At 36.6% G+C, this 16632-nt stretch overlaps 2 protein-coding genes across 3 annotated transcripts; one reads left to right on the top strand and one right to left on the bottom strand.

Moving 5' to 3' along the window:
• Positions 1–573: 573 nt before the first annotated feature.
• Positions 574–5259, bottom strand: commd9 (COMM domain containing 9). The gene is made up of 6 exons (XM_005795808.2): positions 5154–5259; positions 4023–4139; positions 2636–2775; positions 1799–1833; positions 1046–1149; positions 574–960 (listed from the first exon to the last, which is right to left on the bottom strand). The coding sequence occupies exons 1-6, from the start codon at positions 5205–5207 to the stop codon at positions 823–825; spliced, it is 588 nt and encodes a 195-aa protein (XP_005795865.1). The 5' UTR covers positions 5208–5259; the 3' UTR covers positions 574–822.
• A 580-nt stretch (positions 5260–5839) lies between these two features.
• Positions 5840–14389, top strand: LOC102236550 (endophilin-A3). 2 transcript variants are annotated; one of them, XM_005795901.3, is made up of 10 exons: positions 5840–6488; positions 7803–7871; positions 8861–8933; positions 9800–9943; positions 10675–10808; positions 10931–11089; positions 11997–12100; positions 12730–12854; positions 13444–13497; positions 13699–14389. In XM_005795901.3, the coding sequence occupies exons 1-10, from the start codon at positions 6444–6446 to the stop codon at positions 13908–13910; spliced, it is 1119 nt and encodes a 372-aa protein (XP_005795958.1). In that variant the 5' UTR covers positions 5840–6443; the 3' UTR covers positions 13911–14389. The 2 variants fall into 2 exon arrangements, with proteins under 2 accessions (XP_005795958.1, XP_023202427.1); XM_023346659.1 differs by lacking the exon at positions 5840–6488 and having other exon boundaries at positions 8797–8933.
• Positions 14390–16632: the final 2243 nt, after the last annotated feature.

Raw genomic sequence — 16632 nt, 5'->3', positions numbered from 1 at the left:
CTGTGTTTGTTTCTGCTGGAGCTGAGCTATCTGCTTGCTGCTCACCGCGATCGACCAGAAGGTGAAAGTAAGTTGAGTTCTGCTTTATTTTATAAAATTCTCTAGCATTGTTGTCTTAAATTACTTTAACGTTAGGTAAAACGTATATTGTGTTGAACAAATGTTAAGGCAAACGTAGGACTGCAGGTTAGAAAATGAACTACTCTGGATCTGAATAAGCTTTAAATAAGCCCTGTACCACGAAGTGTTTTCGCATTGCTGCATTATTTGATTTTCCTTTGGGATCAATAAAGTTAAACTATATGTTAAACTTTAAATGTATAGTTTACTATATATATAAACTATACATTTACTATATGTAAACTATACATTTACTATATGTAAATGTATAGTTTACATACAGTAAACTATACATTTAGTTTAAATGTATAGTTTAAACTATACATTTAAACTATCCCTGCATCTGCATCAGGTTCAGGGAACTGCATCCCTGAACCTGATGCAGTTCAGTGAAACCTAAACTGCATCAAGATGGATTAAAATAGGAAAGAATAGAAAAGATGCACCACGAAATAGAATCTGACTGATCAGTTTATTTTCACATTAGTAGAAATGGAAACAATACTTTTACACATAAATGAGGGTTGAGTAGAATAACTAATATTAAATGTATAAACATTATCATATTCAACACGTGTTAAAAAGTTCAACTTTCCAATCGCTGGATAAATGAGACCCCACCAGGTTTTTGATGAAAATGTAGAACTTTATGCACGTTTTAAAGTGTAAACCATTTATGGATGAAATCTGGAGTCCATGTTCTCACTTCCCTGCCACCACAGCCAGTTGGTCCCTGATCCGTCCCAGTCCGTCCAGTATAGTGTCCAGTGACTCCCTGCTCAGCTCCACTGTAACCGTGGAAACCGGCTCCCCGCCTGCTGACGGACACGGATCCTCCATCTGAAAAGGTTTTGCATATCGAGATTCATTTTCATGTATTGCGTCATCAGGAAGGTCACGACCTCTCCAGAGGTCAGGTTCTCACCTTCAGCTGGACCAGGCAGGTCGGCACCGCCATCCGACTGACCGAGTCAGAACCGGTCACCAGGTCCACTCTCCAGTCCAGTTCCTTCAGCTGAGGGAGGGAGACTGAAAACAAGGGCAGCGTTTGGTAGTAACTAGTTACATTTACTTGAGGAACTACTTGGAAAAAATGTACTTTTATGAGTATTTTTGCTACGCTGTTTGTTTTACTTTTATTTGAGTGATTTTATTATGAAGTGTCTACTTTTACTTTAGTAAAGTTTCTGGATTTTCTACCCGCTGAATGAAAAACAAGCATGTTTTAACCAAAAATTCACCAGACAGACACACACCAGCAGTTTTTTAAAATAACTTTTATATTGACAGAAACTGATTTGAAAAATACTGAGTGATTTCCATAAATTATTTTGGTCCGTCTGATGATGTAATTTTTTAATATTAAATGATTGTTTTGATCAGTTATTCAATACTTAAGTGGACATTTTACCAAATACTTTTTTACTCTTGAGTAATTTCTTGGACAGTTACTTTTTACTTTTACTTTAGTGAAAATATGTTTAAGTAGTGCTACTTTTAAGTGAGTACAGTTTTTGGGTACTCTACCCACTTCTGAACACAAGCAGACATTTACCGAACCTTAAATTAGAGGTAACACTGCTGCTTCTAATCAAAGGTTAAATAAACAAGCGCCAGAACATTTCCTGAAGTGTTTGTCCTCACAAAGACGGAAAAGAAAAGCCTGGTGTTTACTCACCCTGATGGCTGAGAGCTTCTGTCCTCCACGCCGGACTGAAAAAACAAACTCGATGTCAACCAAAAATTTAATTCCTGATCAGTCGAAGATAACCGAGATGTCTGAGACACTAGCTACATTTCCATTAACCTTGGAATTGTGCAATTTGACATTTCAAAAATAGATTTGCTCAAAGGAAACGCGCCAAAAAACTCACATTTTTCGATGTTAGTTTTTGCAGTAGGATGAGATTTTTTAGGGTCGTATCAAAATTTGTGCATTTCATAACCTTGTTTGCTTTTATTCCACACTTTCTCACTGTGCCAAACCTTTACAACACCTTTATAACATTCTGAAAATTTAGTTACATTTTCTGTTGATTAACAAAAAACAAGAAACAACACAACAACGAAAATGTTTTTGTACTGACAGAATCATTTTTACTGCTTTTTTTGTATCTGAACTAACTCAAATCAATTTTAATTAATAATGTTGAATTAATTAAAAATGGCATTTTGACCTAATTTAAAAATCGGATTTCTTTAAATTCAAGTTAAACCTGAATTTAAAGTAATCTACAAAGACCTTGTAAATCAGCGTACATTAATTAACACAAAATCCAAAATATGGATACTGAGTGATTTAGCAAATACAAGCACATCAAATTAATATAAATCAATGTGAAAACCACTATATTTACTTAAAATGATTGTCAGAGTTTTGTGTTTTAGAAAAATAGGATATGGAAATGGAAAGAAAGTATAAAAATAATCAAATGACATTTTTTTCTCATCCTTATCAGACCTGGAAAATAATCAAATCAGTTTGTATACTTCTTAAAGTTTCAGTAAGTCTGACCTGTTCTCCAGCAGGATCTTAGTGATTAGATTCTTCAGATTGGAGTGGAAAGACTCTGGGAATACTGCGAGGATCTGATCCGGAGACGTCAGGTTGTAGAAGAGGACGTGGTGAGACAGAGTGTGGAGGGACTGGACCAGCTAAACGACAGATGTATGGTGCAGATTTAGATTAAAAATCCAAATTAAATTATGTTTACATTTTTCTATTGTTGTGGATTCTATCTTTTTCTCTATCTCTTTTAGCCGACCTTTTAATCTGCTGACATGCACACGCCACAGATTACACAACCGTGTTTTTGTATGACTGTCGCCAGGCAAACATAAACAGACTGAAACTGATTAGACAACCCTTGGAGGGTACAGATTGCAGAAAAGAATAAAAAGCTAAACATGCGCTACAATCTTTGCCTCACTTGGTTTCATCCATAAGGTGAGCTAAGTGTGGCCCAGCGATGCGACGGTGAATGTAACTCTGTATCTGTTCTGTTTGTATGACATGTATGGCTTGTAACATTTTATCACTTTTCGGCATTAAAGCCTGCTTTTATATAGAACCAAATCTCATTATTTCTCAAGGCCTGAACCTGGTGGAGCACAAAGACAAAAATGAATGAGTGGAGAAATCTGGACACTGATTGTTAAAAATTCTCTGCTAGTTTAGTAAAAGTCACTTCAAGTCAAAATTAGCTTGATAATTTCCATTTGGACAACAATTGTTAAAGAGATGTTCCCCTTTAATATTGGCGAAAAGCCGTCATTTTGAAAATCGTTTGACTCCAAGTACAAAGTACTTTCATTTTTCCATTTTTTTGTGCCTAACTCTTTTGGCTGTTTTCCTTGTCTAAAGTCAATAATGAACTTTTTTTTTAAACACAATTTCAGCTATAGACACTTCATAATTTATTTTAACCATTGTTGTTTACATTGTTTTATTTATTTTGGATATTTTACATGATTTTAATTTCCAGTGTTAAATGTTCTTCACCACTGATCTTCCAGAGGGAGTACTTGCCTTTAATATTATTATGCTAATTGAAAATGGTCTAAAAATTTGATTATCAATAAACACGATAATTTCTGGGACAATTTCTTCTCCAGTAAAATTTGTTATGGAGGCAGGCCTATTAGTATGCAAACTACGATATAAGAGATGATGGATGTGGATCTAAAAATCTCAAGCAAAAATAACTAATTAAGTTCAATTATAACATATTAACAATTAATTAAAACATTAAAAGCAACCATCTTGATTAATGTACAGAGCAGTTTAGTGCACTATTAATGCTATTAATGCTACTGCTAACTTCAATTCTCACAGTGCAGTTGAGTAAACTGCGTGTGTGTGTGCGTGGGGGCGTGTGTGTGTGCGGGCGTGTGCGTGTTACCTGAGCTGCTTGTGCTGCAGGGATGCTGAAGGTGGCTGCAGTGTTTTCCGTCAGCCTCCGGTTCGGGGTTCTGTGGCTCTGAACACAGACATCTCTCACTGCGTCTTTAGATGGAGCCTGAAACACACACACAAAAGAAAATAATCAGAAAATAAACATAGCCTTCAAAGGACTCTTTCACTAAAACCACAATTCAGAAATCCAGGAGGTGAGATAAAACCAGCCTTGACATAAGGTGATCAGTTGGTTGTGGTTTTACCTGTTTCTGAAAGACCAAACCAGTATCAGGGGTGCAGCTACAAAACTTAAAAACATCCTATTCATACCGTCATTTGCTCAAATGAAAAAATTTGAAATAAAAAATGAACAGAAGTAGTAAATATTAAAACGACAGCAAATTTATTCATGTTACTCTGTTTTTGTTCCACATCTTATCAATATTTATAAAGAACTAACATGACAATAGGTCAAGGTTCAACATAAGAACAATTTTCAGTACCTAGTAAAGATTATACAATGTAAAAATGAACATGTATTAATGACTAAGATCCTTAAATAATTTTACTTAAGTTTAACTTTCTGCTTGAGTTGCCATGCTTTTATGTTGAAGGGACAACTTCCTGTTAACTGTTAGCGCAAATGGAGCTTACCGGAAATCTAAAGACAAGATAACTTGTAAAAGAGCTTAAAATGCATCTTGTTAAAAACAAGCTTCTTGATAGAGGCACAAGGTATGTTTATGACGTAAATAAGAATATGTTTTAAATATGATCGATCTGACTGAACAAATGAAGCTCCAACGTTTCAGCTAGCTTCTTCAACAGGCTAGCTGAAGGGGATAAATCGCCATGGTAACGTATGAGCTACTGCGTTTATGAAACCGAGTCGAGATCTTAATTCAACCGGAAAATCCAGGGTTAATCCGCTATCCTGGTTTTGTGAAATAACCCTCCTCATAAGAACAAGTCTTGTTTTCAATACAAAAAACCGCAGATAAAGTGCTTAGAGCAGATTAAAGTAAGCAGATAACCGATATTCCTATTTTAACCACGTTTTCTAAAATACTCAGAAGACAATTACACGTTTTCCATCAAGTCTCAGTTAAAAACAATCAAAAACAACGTTCATTACCTTTAGAAGGAGCTGCAAGTTGGTGAAATCTTCACTGGTTAGCGCAGCAGCCATGTTGACAAGAGAAGAGTCATGTGACGCAACGCTGGCTGGAGCTATGACTGATGGGAAATGAAGTTTTAACCAAGATGTAGGTCAACTAAGAATCAGGAAAACATCTCGTTTAGCAGAAAAAGAAAAGTAATTAAATAAAATATATAAAAAACAAATCAATAAAACTATTAACCACAACTGGTGTGGATGCAAATGTCCATGTGTAACATCCCACATTTTACAGTTTATTTTGTAATTATACTAATAATTTCAACAAAAATTATACATTGACTTACCAAAAATAATTTTGGTCAAAACAACAGGCAATAATAATAATAATAAAAAAATACAAATTAAACCTAAAAATAAAACAAAATTAAAACATCTATTAAAATAACTAATATTAAGCATATTAGGCAGAAAAAAGATTAAGCTCGACAATATTTCAATAAAATGCGATTCAAACTTTATTGACAGACCTCTGATAAACAAATTAAAAACAACACAACATAAATACCATAATAAAAATAATAACATAATTAAGGATATAAAAGTAATTCTATGTTATTATAAGAAGTATAATATTACTATGTAATATCTAATTCAGTACAATGTTTTGCTGATTTTAATAACTTTATTTGGACTGAAAGACAAAAAAAAAAACAGAAGTGAGAAAAAGTTGTAAAATATTATGTTTTATTATATTGTTTTGAATCCTACTATGTCATAGGTTATTTTATATAATTTCATTATATTATATGATGTTATCTCATTTTTCATGCACAAGGACAGGAAATTGAAAATCAAACTAATCACAGCTACTGTGTTTTATAAAATACATAAATTATGTAGTTGTTTTAAGCTGATTTATGAAATAATTGAAGTTTAATAGAAGATCAACAAGATAAATTATTGGAAAGATTGGCTAACTTTAAATGAAAAGCAAATAAACAGATTTGACACAGAAAAAATAATAAATATGAAACATCTGGCAAACTTCAAACTACAGCATACAAAATGAAATTAATTAGACTGTTACAAGCTGCAGAACTTTTTCTGTCCACTTCTTCGTGGTAGGAAGTGTTAAACGGAGTTGTTTCCGGTCCAAATTTCCGGTCCTGACCTCGTTGTGGTTGCCGAGGTGTGGGCAGGTCCCTGCAGAAACTCCCTGCGGGGGGATAAAGCATCGTAGACGGGCTGAAGGCTGTCCGGACCCCGGCGGTAGCAGCAGCAGGTCCGCCGCTTGGAGCCGTCAAGATGTCCGTTTCCGGAATGAAGAAGCAGTTCCACAAAGCCAGCCAGGTAAGAGCCGAACCGAGCCGAACAGAACCCGGTTAAAACGAGTGGAGATTCAAGATGTAGGCCGTCGTGTTTCGAGGCTCCACTGCGACACAGGGCCTGGTACCGATCCACCTGGAAACCTTCTCCCCAGGAAAGATGCAGGATGAGGGTCCGCCTTGTTTATGTTTATTAAGGTTTTTATTCCCGGTACATCAGAGTATGATGCAGGCTGCACTTTGCACTTTGTTAGGGTTGTAATTATAGGTTAAACATTAATTATCAGAAAGAGATTATGCGTTTATCCGCTCCAAAAGGTGGAGGGAAAGATTATTTTAAAGCTCTGATTTTGATTTAACAAGGCCATGCAAACTTTTCCTCTGAACTTTGTCACTAAAATATCACAATCTGACTACAAGTAAAAAAAAAATCTCCTGAGCTTCAGTGTCACAGTGGCTCTTGTAAGTTGCAGATTTACTCCTGAAATAAATAAGATATTAAAAACTTAAAAGTTTTCCAAATTCTAACAACAAATGTGAACAAAAGTCTGAGATAAACACTTTAATGGGCGCTCTGTTTATACTTTTTTCTCTTCTTTTCTTAATTTATCCTTCAATGCTTCAAATAAGTAAGTCATTAATGTTTCTGGTGACAAAGTTGCCTTTGTCACCAATTCTGTCCATAACCTTTGTGGACAAATTTTCTTGATGCAGTTGAGGTGTTGAGTGTTGCGGTGCAGCGATTTATCGGCCAGCCGATTTATTGGCGCAGCTTTTCTTAATTTTGGAAGATCGGTGATACTTCCATGTGAAGTTGATCTTTTCTACCTCTAAAAATCAGCCGCTCTCCTCTTCTGCTCTGCAGTGGGAGAGGTTTGACTGACAGACAGGTCATGTTTGCAGTTAACAACAGTCACCCCCACTGTTACCAACTCAGCGCCTTTCTTGCTATATTTAACAACATTTCAGACAAAAAAATTGGCATTGGGCAAAATTGGAATTGACCAGTCAGCCTTTTTAAAGATCGTTAATCGGTGCTCGACAAGAAAACTGCAATCGGTGTAGCCTTTGAAGGAATGTGGTTCTGTTGGCTTCATCAGACTGTCATTTCCAGTTTATCTGGATCAGTTCAAAGCTGAGTGATCAAACGCTTTACAATGCAGTAGTTCATACAGTTTGTGTCAAGCTAGAGCAGTTATCAATCTAAATTTGAGAAGATTTTCCATCTTTCGGGACTTTCAGAGACTGAAAGTTTCAGGAATTTAGTTTTTGATTGATTTCTGAAAACTGACTAGTTTTCTGGAGCTCTGATGTGTTTTAACCTGATTTTTGTTGGCAGCTTTTGAACGAGCGCCTGATGGGAGCTGAGGGAACCAGACTGGATGAAGATTTCCTGAAGATGGAGAAGGTGAATATTTGAGTTTGTCTTTATTGAGCAAAGTGTAATAAAATAATAATAAAAATATAAACAAAGAAAATAAATTTAGTACAAAAGCAAACAAAAGAACAGCAGTAAAGTATATTTACATGGTCATGTTACACAAACCCTTAGCCCTGAAAACCTTCACTGTAAAAACACACGTCTTACCAATCTTATTCTTTGTGTAGCTTCTAGTGTAAATATCTTAGTATACATGAAATAATACAAAACTAGCTTTCAAGTTATAGGAGATCTTATTTTGCGCCAGTAATTTCTTAATATTGATTAAAAAGTACTGGGTCAACTAGAAGGGCTGCACGGTGGCGCAGTTGGTAGAGCTGTTGCCTTGCAGCAAGAAGGTCCTGGGTTTGATTCCCAGCCCGGGGTCTTTCTGCGTTTTCTCCCTGTGCATGCGTGGGTTCTCGCTGGGTACTCCGGCTTCCTCCCACAATCCAAAAACATAACTTTTAGGTTAATTGGTCTCTCTAAATTCTCCTTGGGTGTGAGTGTGTGTGTGCATGGTTGGTTGTTCTGTCTGTTTCTGTGTTGCCCTGCGACAGGCTAGTGACCTGTCCAAGGTGAGCCCGCCTCTCGCCCGGAACGTTAGCTGGAGATAGACACCAGCACCCCTCCTGACCATCCATGTACAGAAAATGGAAACTGAAACTGGCAGATTTTTTTTACGCAAGACATTTTTTCCATTTTATAGGTGAATAAATCTGCCAATGGAACTAGTACCTTTTTTAAAAAATCAATACTAAGGACTAATTGATCTAAAACAAGCTCATATCTTAATATCTCATATCTCCTAAAAAGTTAGTTTTAAGTTGTTTTTTTCTTATTTCAAGTTTACCAAGATATTTGCAATGGAAACTAGACCAAAAATATGTGGTGTAATTTTGTGTTTTTGCAGTGTACCTCAGAGATTGAAGATAAAAACCCGATTGAACTTCTTCCCTCTGTGTGTTTTTCATCAGACTGTCGCAGTGATGAATGTTCTTCTGGGTGAGCTGATGTCCAGAACCACAGAGCTACTCCAGCCAAACCCAGGTACCAGATGATTTAACACACAAACTCACAGTCCAACCAACATCTGAACCAAAACAGAACTTGTAACACATTTTTACATAATTACATGAATAATGGAGATGCACCAATATGAAAAATCTTAGCCAATATCAGTATTTCATATTGATATTATGACTAATTAGTGATACCTACTGATATTCAATTGATATTTTATATATTTTTCTATCCTTTCAAAGTGGAGAAAAATCACCCATTGCTTCTCCTACACTGTCCAAACACATCATCAATAAATACCAATGTTGATGCATAAATGTTGTGCATCCCTAATTAAAAAGACAAAGTTCTGCTTATTACAGATTCTGACAGAAATTAGCTTAAAAAAAGTTAATATTTGGAAGGTTGTGAGGTGTAGACATGAGGAATAGATTTCATAATTTCAATATGAAAGCCAAGCTGAATAATGATTTCGGTCCAAGTCTCTATGCATGAAAAGCAGAAAATCTCCAAATTAGCACCAAAAATGTGTGAGAAAAAAGTTTATTATTGAAGGATCAAAAGAAATTTGGATGTTTCTCCATAGATCAGAATATTACTAATTATACTTTAGATTTGAAGGAATATGGAGGAATTTAATGGAGAAATGTAACTACATGGCATGACATTTACAAAGCCACATACAGAAATATAATTCTTGGGAAAATATTCCCATTTGAAATAATCTTCTTCAGGATGTCACTTATTTAAAGAAGTGGGATTTATATCACTAAAATGCACAATAAAGCCCACGCTTATCCTCAGTGGCAAAACTTCTTTTTCTTGAAAGTTTTGCATTCAGAAATGAAATTGATGAGACAAATTAAAATGATTAAAATGTTTTTGTGTCTCAGCCTACAGAGCTAAACTGAGCATGCTCAGCACAGTGTCCAGGATCCGAGGACAGGCGCGGACGGTGGGATACCCGCAGACGGAGGGAATGCTGGGGAAGTGCATGTTGTTCTACGGCCAGGAGCTCGGACCGGCTTCTGAATTTGGTACACACAAATTAAAATAATTTTAAACAAATTAATGAGCACATGTGGATAGAGTACCTAAAAACTGTACTCAAGTAAGGGTAGCACTACTTCAACATATATGAAGTAGTGGTTAAGTAAAAGTAAAAGGTAACCATCCAAGAAATTACTCAAGTAAGAGTAAAAAAGTATTTGGTAAAAAGTCTACTCAAGTACTAAGTAATTGATGAAATTATCAATCATTTAATATTTAAAAATTACATCATCAGACGGACCAAAACATAAAGTTCAGTGGAAATTTGGGTATTTTAAGGACCAAAATGACATTTTCTCTGGCCTAATTTATTTTATTTTTTTTATTACTTATATAAATAAGTGTTTCCAAATCAGTTTCTTTCAATACAAAAACTGAAAATGAAACTTTTACAAAAACTGCAGGTGTGTGTCTGTGTCTGATTAATTTTTGGTTAAAACATGTTTTTTTTTATTCAGTGGGTAAAAAGTTAGAAATTTTACTCAAGTAAGAGTAGAGATACTTCATAATAAAAGTACTGAAGTAAAGGTAAAAAGTACAGCTTAGTAGAAATATTCCTAAAAGTAAATATTTTCAAAAATGTTACACAGGTTAATGTAACTAGTTAGTACCAGACTCTGTTAATGAGGCACCTGCAGATTTGTTGTGTGTGAACTCTGCTAGTCCTGACTCTCCTGCTGTTTTTCTGCGGTTGTCCTCTTCCTCGCCTCCTGATCAGGCGGCGCTCTGACGGATGTGGGCGGAGCTCTGCAGAAGGTCGGCCAGGCCAAAGACGTTCTGGACGTTGGCATCAAGCGGACGTTCATTGACCCTCTGCAGGGGCTGCAGCAGTCAGAAATGAAGCAGATCAAGGTGAGCAGCCACTAAATCCCACCTCGAATCTTTTTTCGAACTGAATTATATGAACTCATTTGTTATTGGTGCTAGAATCTAGACCAGCAGGAGGTCTGAAGCTTGTTTGATTGGTTCCTCAGTACCAGCTAAAGAAGGTGAACGGCCAACGGCTCGATTTTGACTATAAGAAGAGACGAAGAGGAAAAGTGTCAACGGAAAGTGTTCGGCTGGCGTGGGATAAGTTTATGACGTCCAAAGAGTTGGCAGAGAAGAGCATGTTCGTCCTGCTGGACAGTGATGTGAGCTGGAAACCAGATGTTTATTCTTTTACTATTTCTGTTTAATTTTGTTCAACCTGTACTGTAGGAAACCGTAAGACAAGTCTAAAGAAAGTTTGGGACTAATTACCAGAAAAAAAAATCTTCATGACCTGGTTTCCGGAAAGACAAACCAGGTCTTTTCTGCACTTTGAATCCCCCAAAATGTCCAGCCATTTTGATTCTTCTCTAATTTTCAAAATAAAATTTAAAAACGGTTTTATCGAGTAGGAATTTGAAACGCTTCAATCCTTCATAAAGATTTATTTTCACCAATTTTATTTTATTTTTTTCCGAAGAGTTTTTGCGGCGCTACTGGCTCGTATTTTTTGCGACAGTAGGCAGACAGGAAAGAGGGCGAGGAGAGAACATGCGGCAAAGGTCGCCGGGACTGGGAGTCGAACCCACGACGTCCGCGTCGAGGACTAAGGCCTCCAAACCCTCCGCCACCACTGCACGCCCCATTTTCACCAATTTTAACCACATTATAAGCTCTTAAAGCCTTAGTCAATTCAATTTAGACAAAAAAGATCATGCAGAAGGATTCAGTCAGTTACAATAATATAAATAATAATAATAATAATAATAGTAACAATGGGTTTTATTTATAATACCATTTATATCTTTGGATCTCAAAGGTCAGCAAAATAAAATTAATTTAAATAAATAAAATAATCATTAGTTGCATTTCTTCACATGTGCTCCAATTATTGAAAACATTGAGAATGTCCCAAATGTCCACATCAAACTAGGAAAGAAAATCAGTTTGTCTGTCTGATTAGCAGAGATGACTCAAAGGAGAAAATCCTTAGAAATGATGAGTTGGACTTGATTCATGCATGGAGTCAGGAAGCGGTGCTACCGATCCGCTCTGGTGTTTCTCCTGCAGGTGGATCTGATCCGCCCACTGGCTGCTCTGATCGCCTCTCTGCTCGATTTCCACCACAACGCCCAACGCATGTTGCTGGACCTGCAAAGCGACCTGCAGGCCAGGTGAGTTTGGCTTCATGTAGGAATGCACCGATCCACATTTTTCACTTGCAATATCGATATCTGAAGTTTGGTATCAGCTGATACCGATGTGATTGAGAGAAACAGTGACTTCAAACATTTCTTTTTTAAAAAAACCAGACATAAATGTACTGAATAACAACAGACTTAAAAACACAAATAACTTCACAAGTTTGGTCAAACGTGTAAAAACAAATCAACTTTAATTTGTTCAGTCAGAGCAATTGGGAGTAAACCAGCCAATGTAAAATAAATAATAAAAGAAACTGAAACAGACAAAAACAACAAGTTGACTACTTTGGTCAAACATGTAATAATAAACTGCTACAAACTTTCTTTCAAATGGTTCAGAAAGTGTAATTACAAACTTTAAATATAGTGTAAGAGAAATCATGAAGCATGGATTGGATACATCGTCACCAGTGCCAATCTAGAATTGTTTTCATTTTCATTTCCGATACAGATATTGATATTGGATCGATGCGTTTCTATTGTAGTGAGACAAAACCAAATGTTTATTGATATCCTCTTCCACGTTTAATTATCAGAACCATCAGAATTAAAGTGTTAAATCTGTCTCCACATAACCTTTGACCTCTCCCTTACATCAGGTTGACTGCTGCCAGTAACAAACCAGCGCTCCACTTCAGATCCGAGAAGATTCCCGTCGGAGCCGACCCCAGCAGTACTGTCGGGTTTTACTACCAGCTGTCAGCTGCGGCTCCTCGGTCCTCAGGTCTGTTCCAGATACTTCCTCCATGTTGAACCTTTTTAAAGGTGTTTAGAGGTCAACTTTCTGAACCTGAACAAAAACAAAACATCAATTACTCAGGTTCTGGAACAACATCATCTCACAGATGCTCTGGTTTCCAGTCAGTTGGATAATAAATCAATAACAATATGTATTACAGTAGACATGTGATTGATGTCAACAGACAATAATCAATAATTTCACTGAGCTGTTTGATCCAGAATGGCACAAAATTCTGGGGGAATTACAAAGCACTCTTTGGTTACCTAGCAACTCACTCATTCTTTGGTTACCTAGCAACGCACTCATTCTTTGGTTACCTAGCAACTCACTCATTCTTTGGTTACCTAGCGACAACCTGTTGAGTAACTGGCGCAGCAGCAGTTAAATGTTTTGCCACAAATACAAAAACAATGGTGTGGAGTGAATAACAACTGAAGGTCGCAGTTTTATAGGACTTAGGTGAGCTATAAAATCATTCTATGTGATTGGAAAACTCATAATACTGGCCTTTAAGGCTGATCTGCAAATGTCTTGTAAAACTTACTTTTGTTTTCATCTAATCTGGTCTCAGGAGAAGAGACCTCGGCGATAACATCCAGCCCAGACAGCTTCATCTCCAACTTTGGTGAGAAAACATCTTTTGGCTGTTTTAGCAGAGACCAGTTACCCCAGTGAGATTCCAGCGTCTTCCACTCATCTTGTTTTTTTGTCTAAGAAGTTTCAGAGTTTTCAACCTGAGTCCAGCATCAGCGATCAAAACATCTGAAGTTTAACTGGAGGTTTAACTGCATTTTTTCTCTCTTTTGTCCCTCTGATTTCCTCTCAGCTGACTGTAAGCTGCTCCTGAATCAGCCGTGTTGCCGGGCGATTTTCTCCTTCACGTCAAAACGCGACGACGAGCTGGACTTCAGCGAGGGAGAGGTCATCATCCTCACCGGCCAGGTTGACGGCGACTGGTACGAGGGAACGCTCGGGGAGCGATCCGGGCTTCTACCCGTCAGCTACGTGGAGGTGCTGGTGCCTCTGCCGTTACCGTGACAACGTCTCATCGAACTCTGGAGCTGGATGTCGGGTCCGACTTCTGATAATATGCAAGTTCTGACGCTTCTGTTTGCACTTTTCTATAAGTGAATCAGTTATAAAGAGAAACAGGGTCGACGGGTGCCTTCAGAGAATCCTTCTCACTGCGTTTTTGTTCTTTTTTTTATAAATCTTAGTTTATAAAAACACAAAGAAAAAAAAACTTCACATAGAGTCTGTTGAGTTCCCACTGAACCTGACTTAATGCTCAGCTTTTGGTCTTCAGAGGTACAACTTCTACAAGTACCAAGGTTTTATCTCTTACACTGAAAACACTCTTCTTCTTACCAAATATTGTTTGATCTAGTTTCTAGTGCAAATATCCTAGTGCACTTGAAATAAGACAACCCACAGGTAACTTTTTACCAAGATATAGGAGCTTATTTTAAGTAAATGTTGATGAAAGAGTACTAGTTCCACTGGCAGATTATTCAACTTATAACAAGTTTTTAATTGAAAAAAATGCCAGTGGAACAAGTTCTTTTTCATCTATATTAAGGAATTACTGACTTAAAAGAAGCTCTTGTATCTTGCTGAAAAGTTACTTGCAAGTGTACTAAGATTTTCGAGCTAGAAACTTGACAAAAAAATACTTGGTAAGTATAGTTTGGCCTTCAGTGGGTCAAAAAGTGGCTCAAACTAAAAAAAACGATCAAATAAGTGAGCAAAAATTTAGAAACTATGTGTGAAACACTTAGTTCACCACAGGATCCATCAGCTGGTAGAGCCACATCCAGCAGGAAAAGCTTTCAGCAGGATTTTTTTTACTTTCCTGTACTTCTTTGAAGGTCTCATTGCAGCATTTCAATCAAGTTGAGGTCTGGGCTTTGAGTAGGCCAGACATACACATTGATGCTGTCTTAGATTTGCTGCTGTGTTTGAAGTCATTTCCATGTTAATGACCAAACTTCAGTTGTTGGACGGGTGGCTTCACACACCTTTGTATACGGAGGAGTTAATGGTTGCCTTGGTAACTGCGAGGTGGCCAGATCCTGGTCCTTATGGTGAATTTGGTGGGTTTTCCACTTCTTAAAAGATTTTTGTTTTCATCAATCTTTCTCCATGTAGAATGATTGACTTTAATCTGTAAATAATCTTACCTTGCAACTCTTTCATGGGTAGCAGCAGTTGTTTCTCTAAAATCATGCTGATGTCTTTCTGTCTTGGTACTGTATTAAAACGCACCCATGTGGTTCATAGCAAAGAAACTGCCAACACTCTTTCTTTTAGTACTTACACTGATGGCTACCGGTAAATCAGTACATCTGATGGCTTTATTTTTCCTTCTGAAAACTCAAAGCAGCAAGAGTGGGGCTCTTTCAAGGAGAGCTCAGGGAAATCCTGATAGAATTAGACCAACAGTAAAGCCTAAATGGAGGAAGCAGTTGGACAAAACCAACTAAAGAATGGTTTGTAAGGTAAATAAATCAACGTTTGCTCTTAGGAAGTCGAATCACTGAAAAATCCCAATGAGCCCTGCAAATGTAACTCTTATTGGTCCATTTTGTCTTATTTGCATGTATTTTTCCAAAAAATCAAACAAACAATGTTTAATGAGTTCTGTTTTTCTTGTATTTTTTCTCAGTTTTATACTTAGACTCCATTGCTGTCACATTATCTAGATGAATTGCTACGCTTTTTTTTGTTTAATTTGTGTGACTTCCAATAAGGTGTTATAAAGGTAAAAGCACACATTACAAGAACAATGCATGAGGTTTAAAAACAGTTGAGTTCTGCAGAGGCTAAAATCAGGGAAATATGTGGTTTGGTTTATTGTAAACGAAACTAAATCTCAGATCTGTTCAATTATTTTATTTTCATTTAAACACTGAATAAGGTACAAATGATCACTTAGAGCCAGAAACTGTAAATCATGCAATAATCCTGAGTATAGTCGCTGAAATGTTGGACTTTCCCTTTAATAGAAAGCTACTGAATGTATGTTAGCTAATATAATAAGCAGTATTGTTGTGTACATGTTTTGTAGATTTATTTTACACTAAATAAATGAGATCACATGACTATCGGATTATTGTGGTGCATTCTTATTCATATGTTTTTTTTACTTTGAAAGAGTTCCTCATAAATCTAAACAGTAAACTGTTAGAAATTGATAAGGAAAATAGGACAATGGTTGTAGCCAAACTGCAATCATTATTACCATTTAAGCAGAAAAACAAGGTACTTTCTGGATAAAAAATGACATACAGTTTGCCACTTGCACAGGAACATCAAGGTATATGTGCACTGGAATCGTAATACTATAGCATTCCCTGATACTAACAAACCTGCCTAATTATTTTATAAATACCAAACAAGTAAGTGAAAGCCCCTCAAATCATCTAATTTACATTCTGGCTTTGCAGTATTAAGGGTTTTGCATATTTCATGGGAGAAGGGATCAAACTGAAGGACGGCCTAATTGATAAAAAGGGGTATTTTTTATGTCAAGTCCTGTAAGAATTCTAGATATTAGAATACCTGATCCTGATTTGTTTGAAAATAATATTTTATTTCCTACAGTAGGGACTTTTCTTCTTCATACTAGTACCACTGATTGAAATTAAATCACTCTGAAGTGTGATTTAATATTTTTAAGCGTTATATGGCTTTTGTTTTTGTAGTTTCAGCTTTTAGCCACAGGGTGTCACTGCAGTTAAACCTCCGTCGGTTTTAAACT

Source organism: Xiphophorus maculatus, chromosome 2 (assembly GCF_002775205.1).
Source record: "Xiphophorus maculatus strain JP 163 A chromosome 2, X_maculatus-5.0-male, whole genome shotgun sequence".
Lineage (NCBI taxonomy): Eukaryota > Metazoa > Chordata > Actinopteri > Cyprinodontiformes > Poeciliidae > Xiphophorus > Xiphophorus maculatus.
This window is presented reverse-complemented; position numbering and strand designations above follow the sequence as displayed.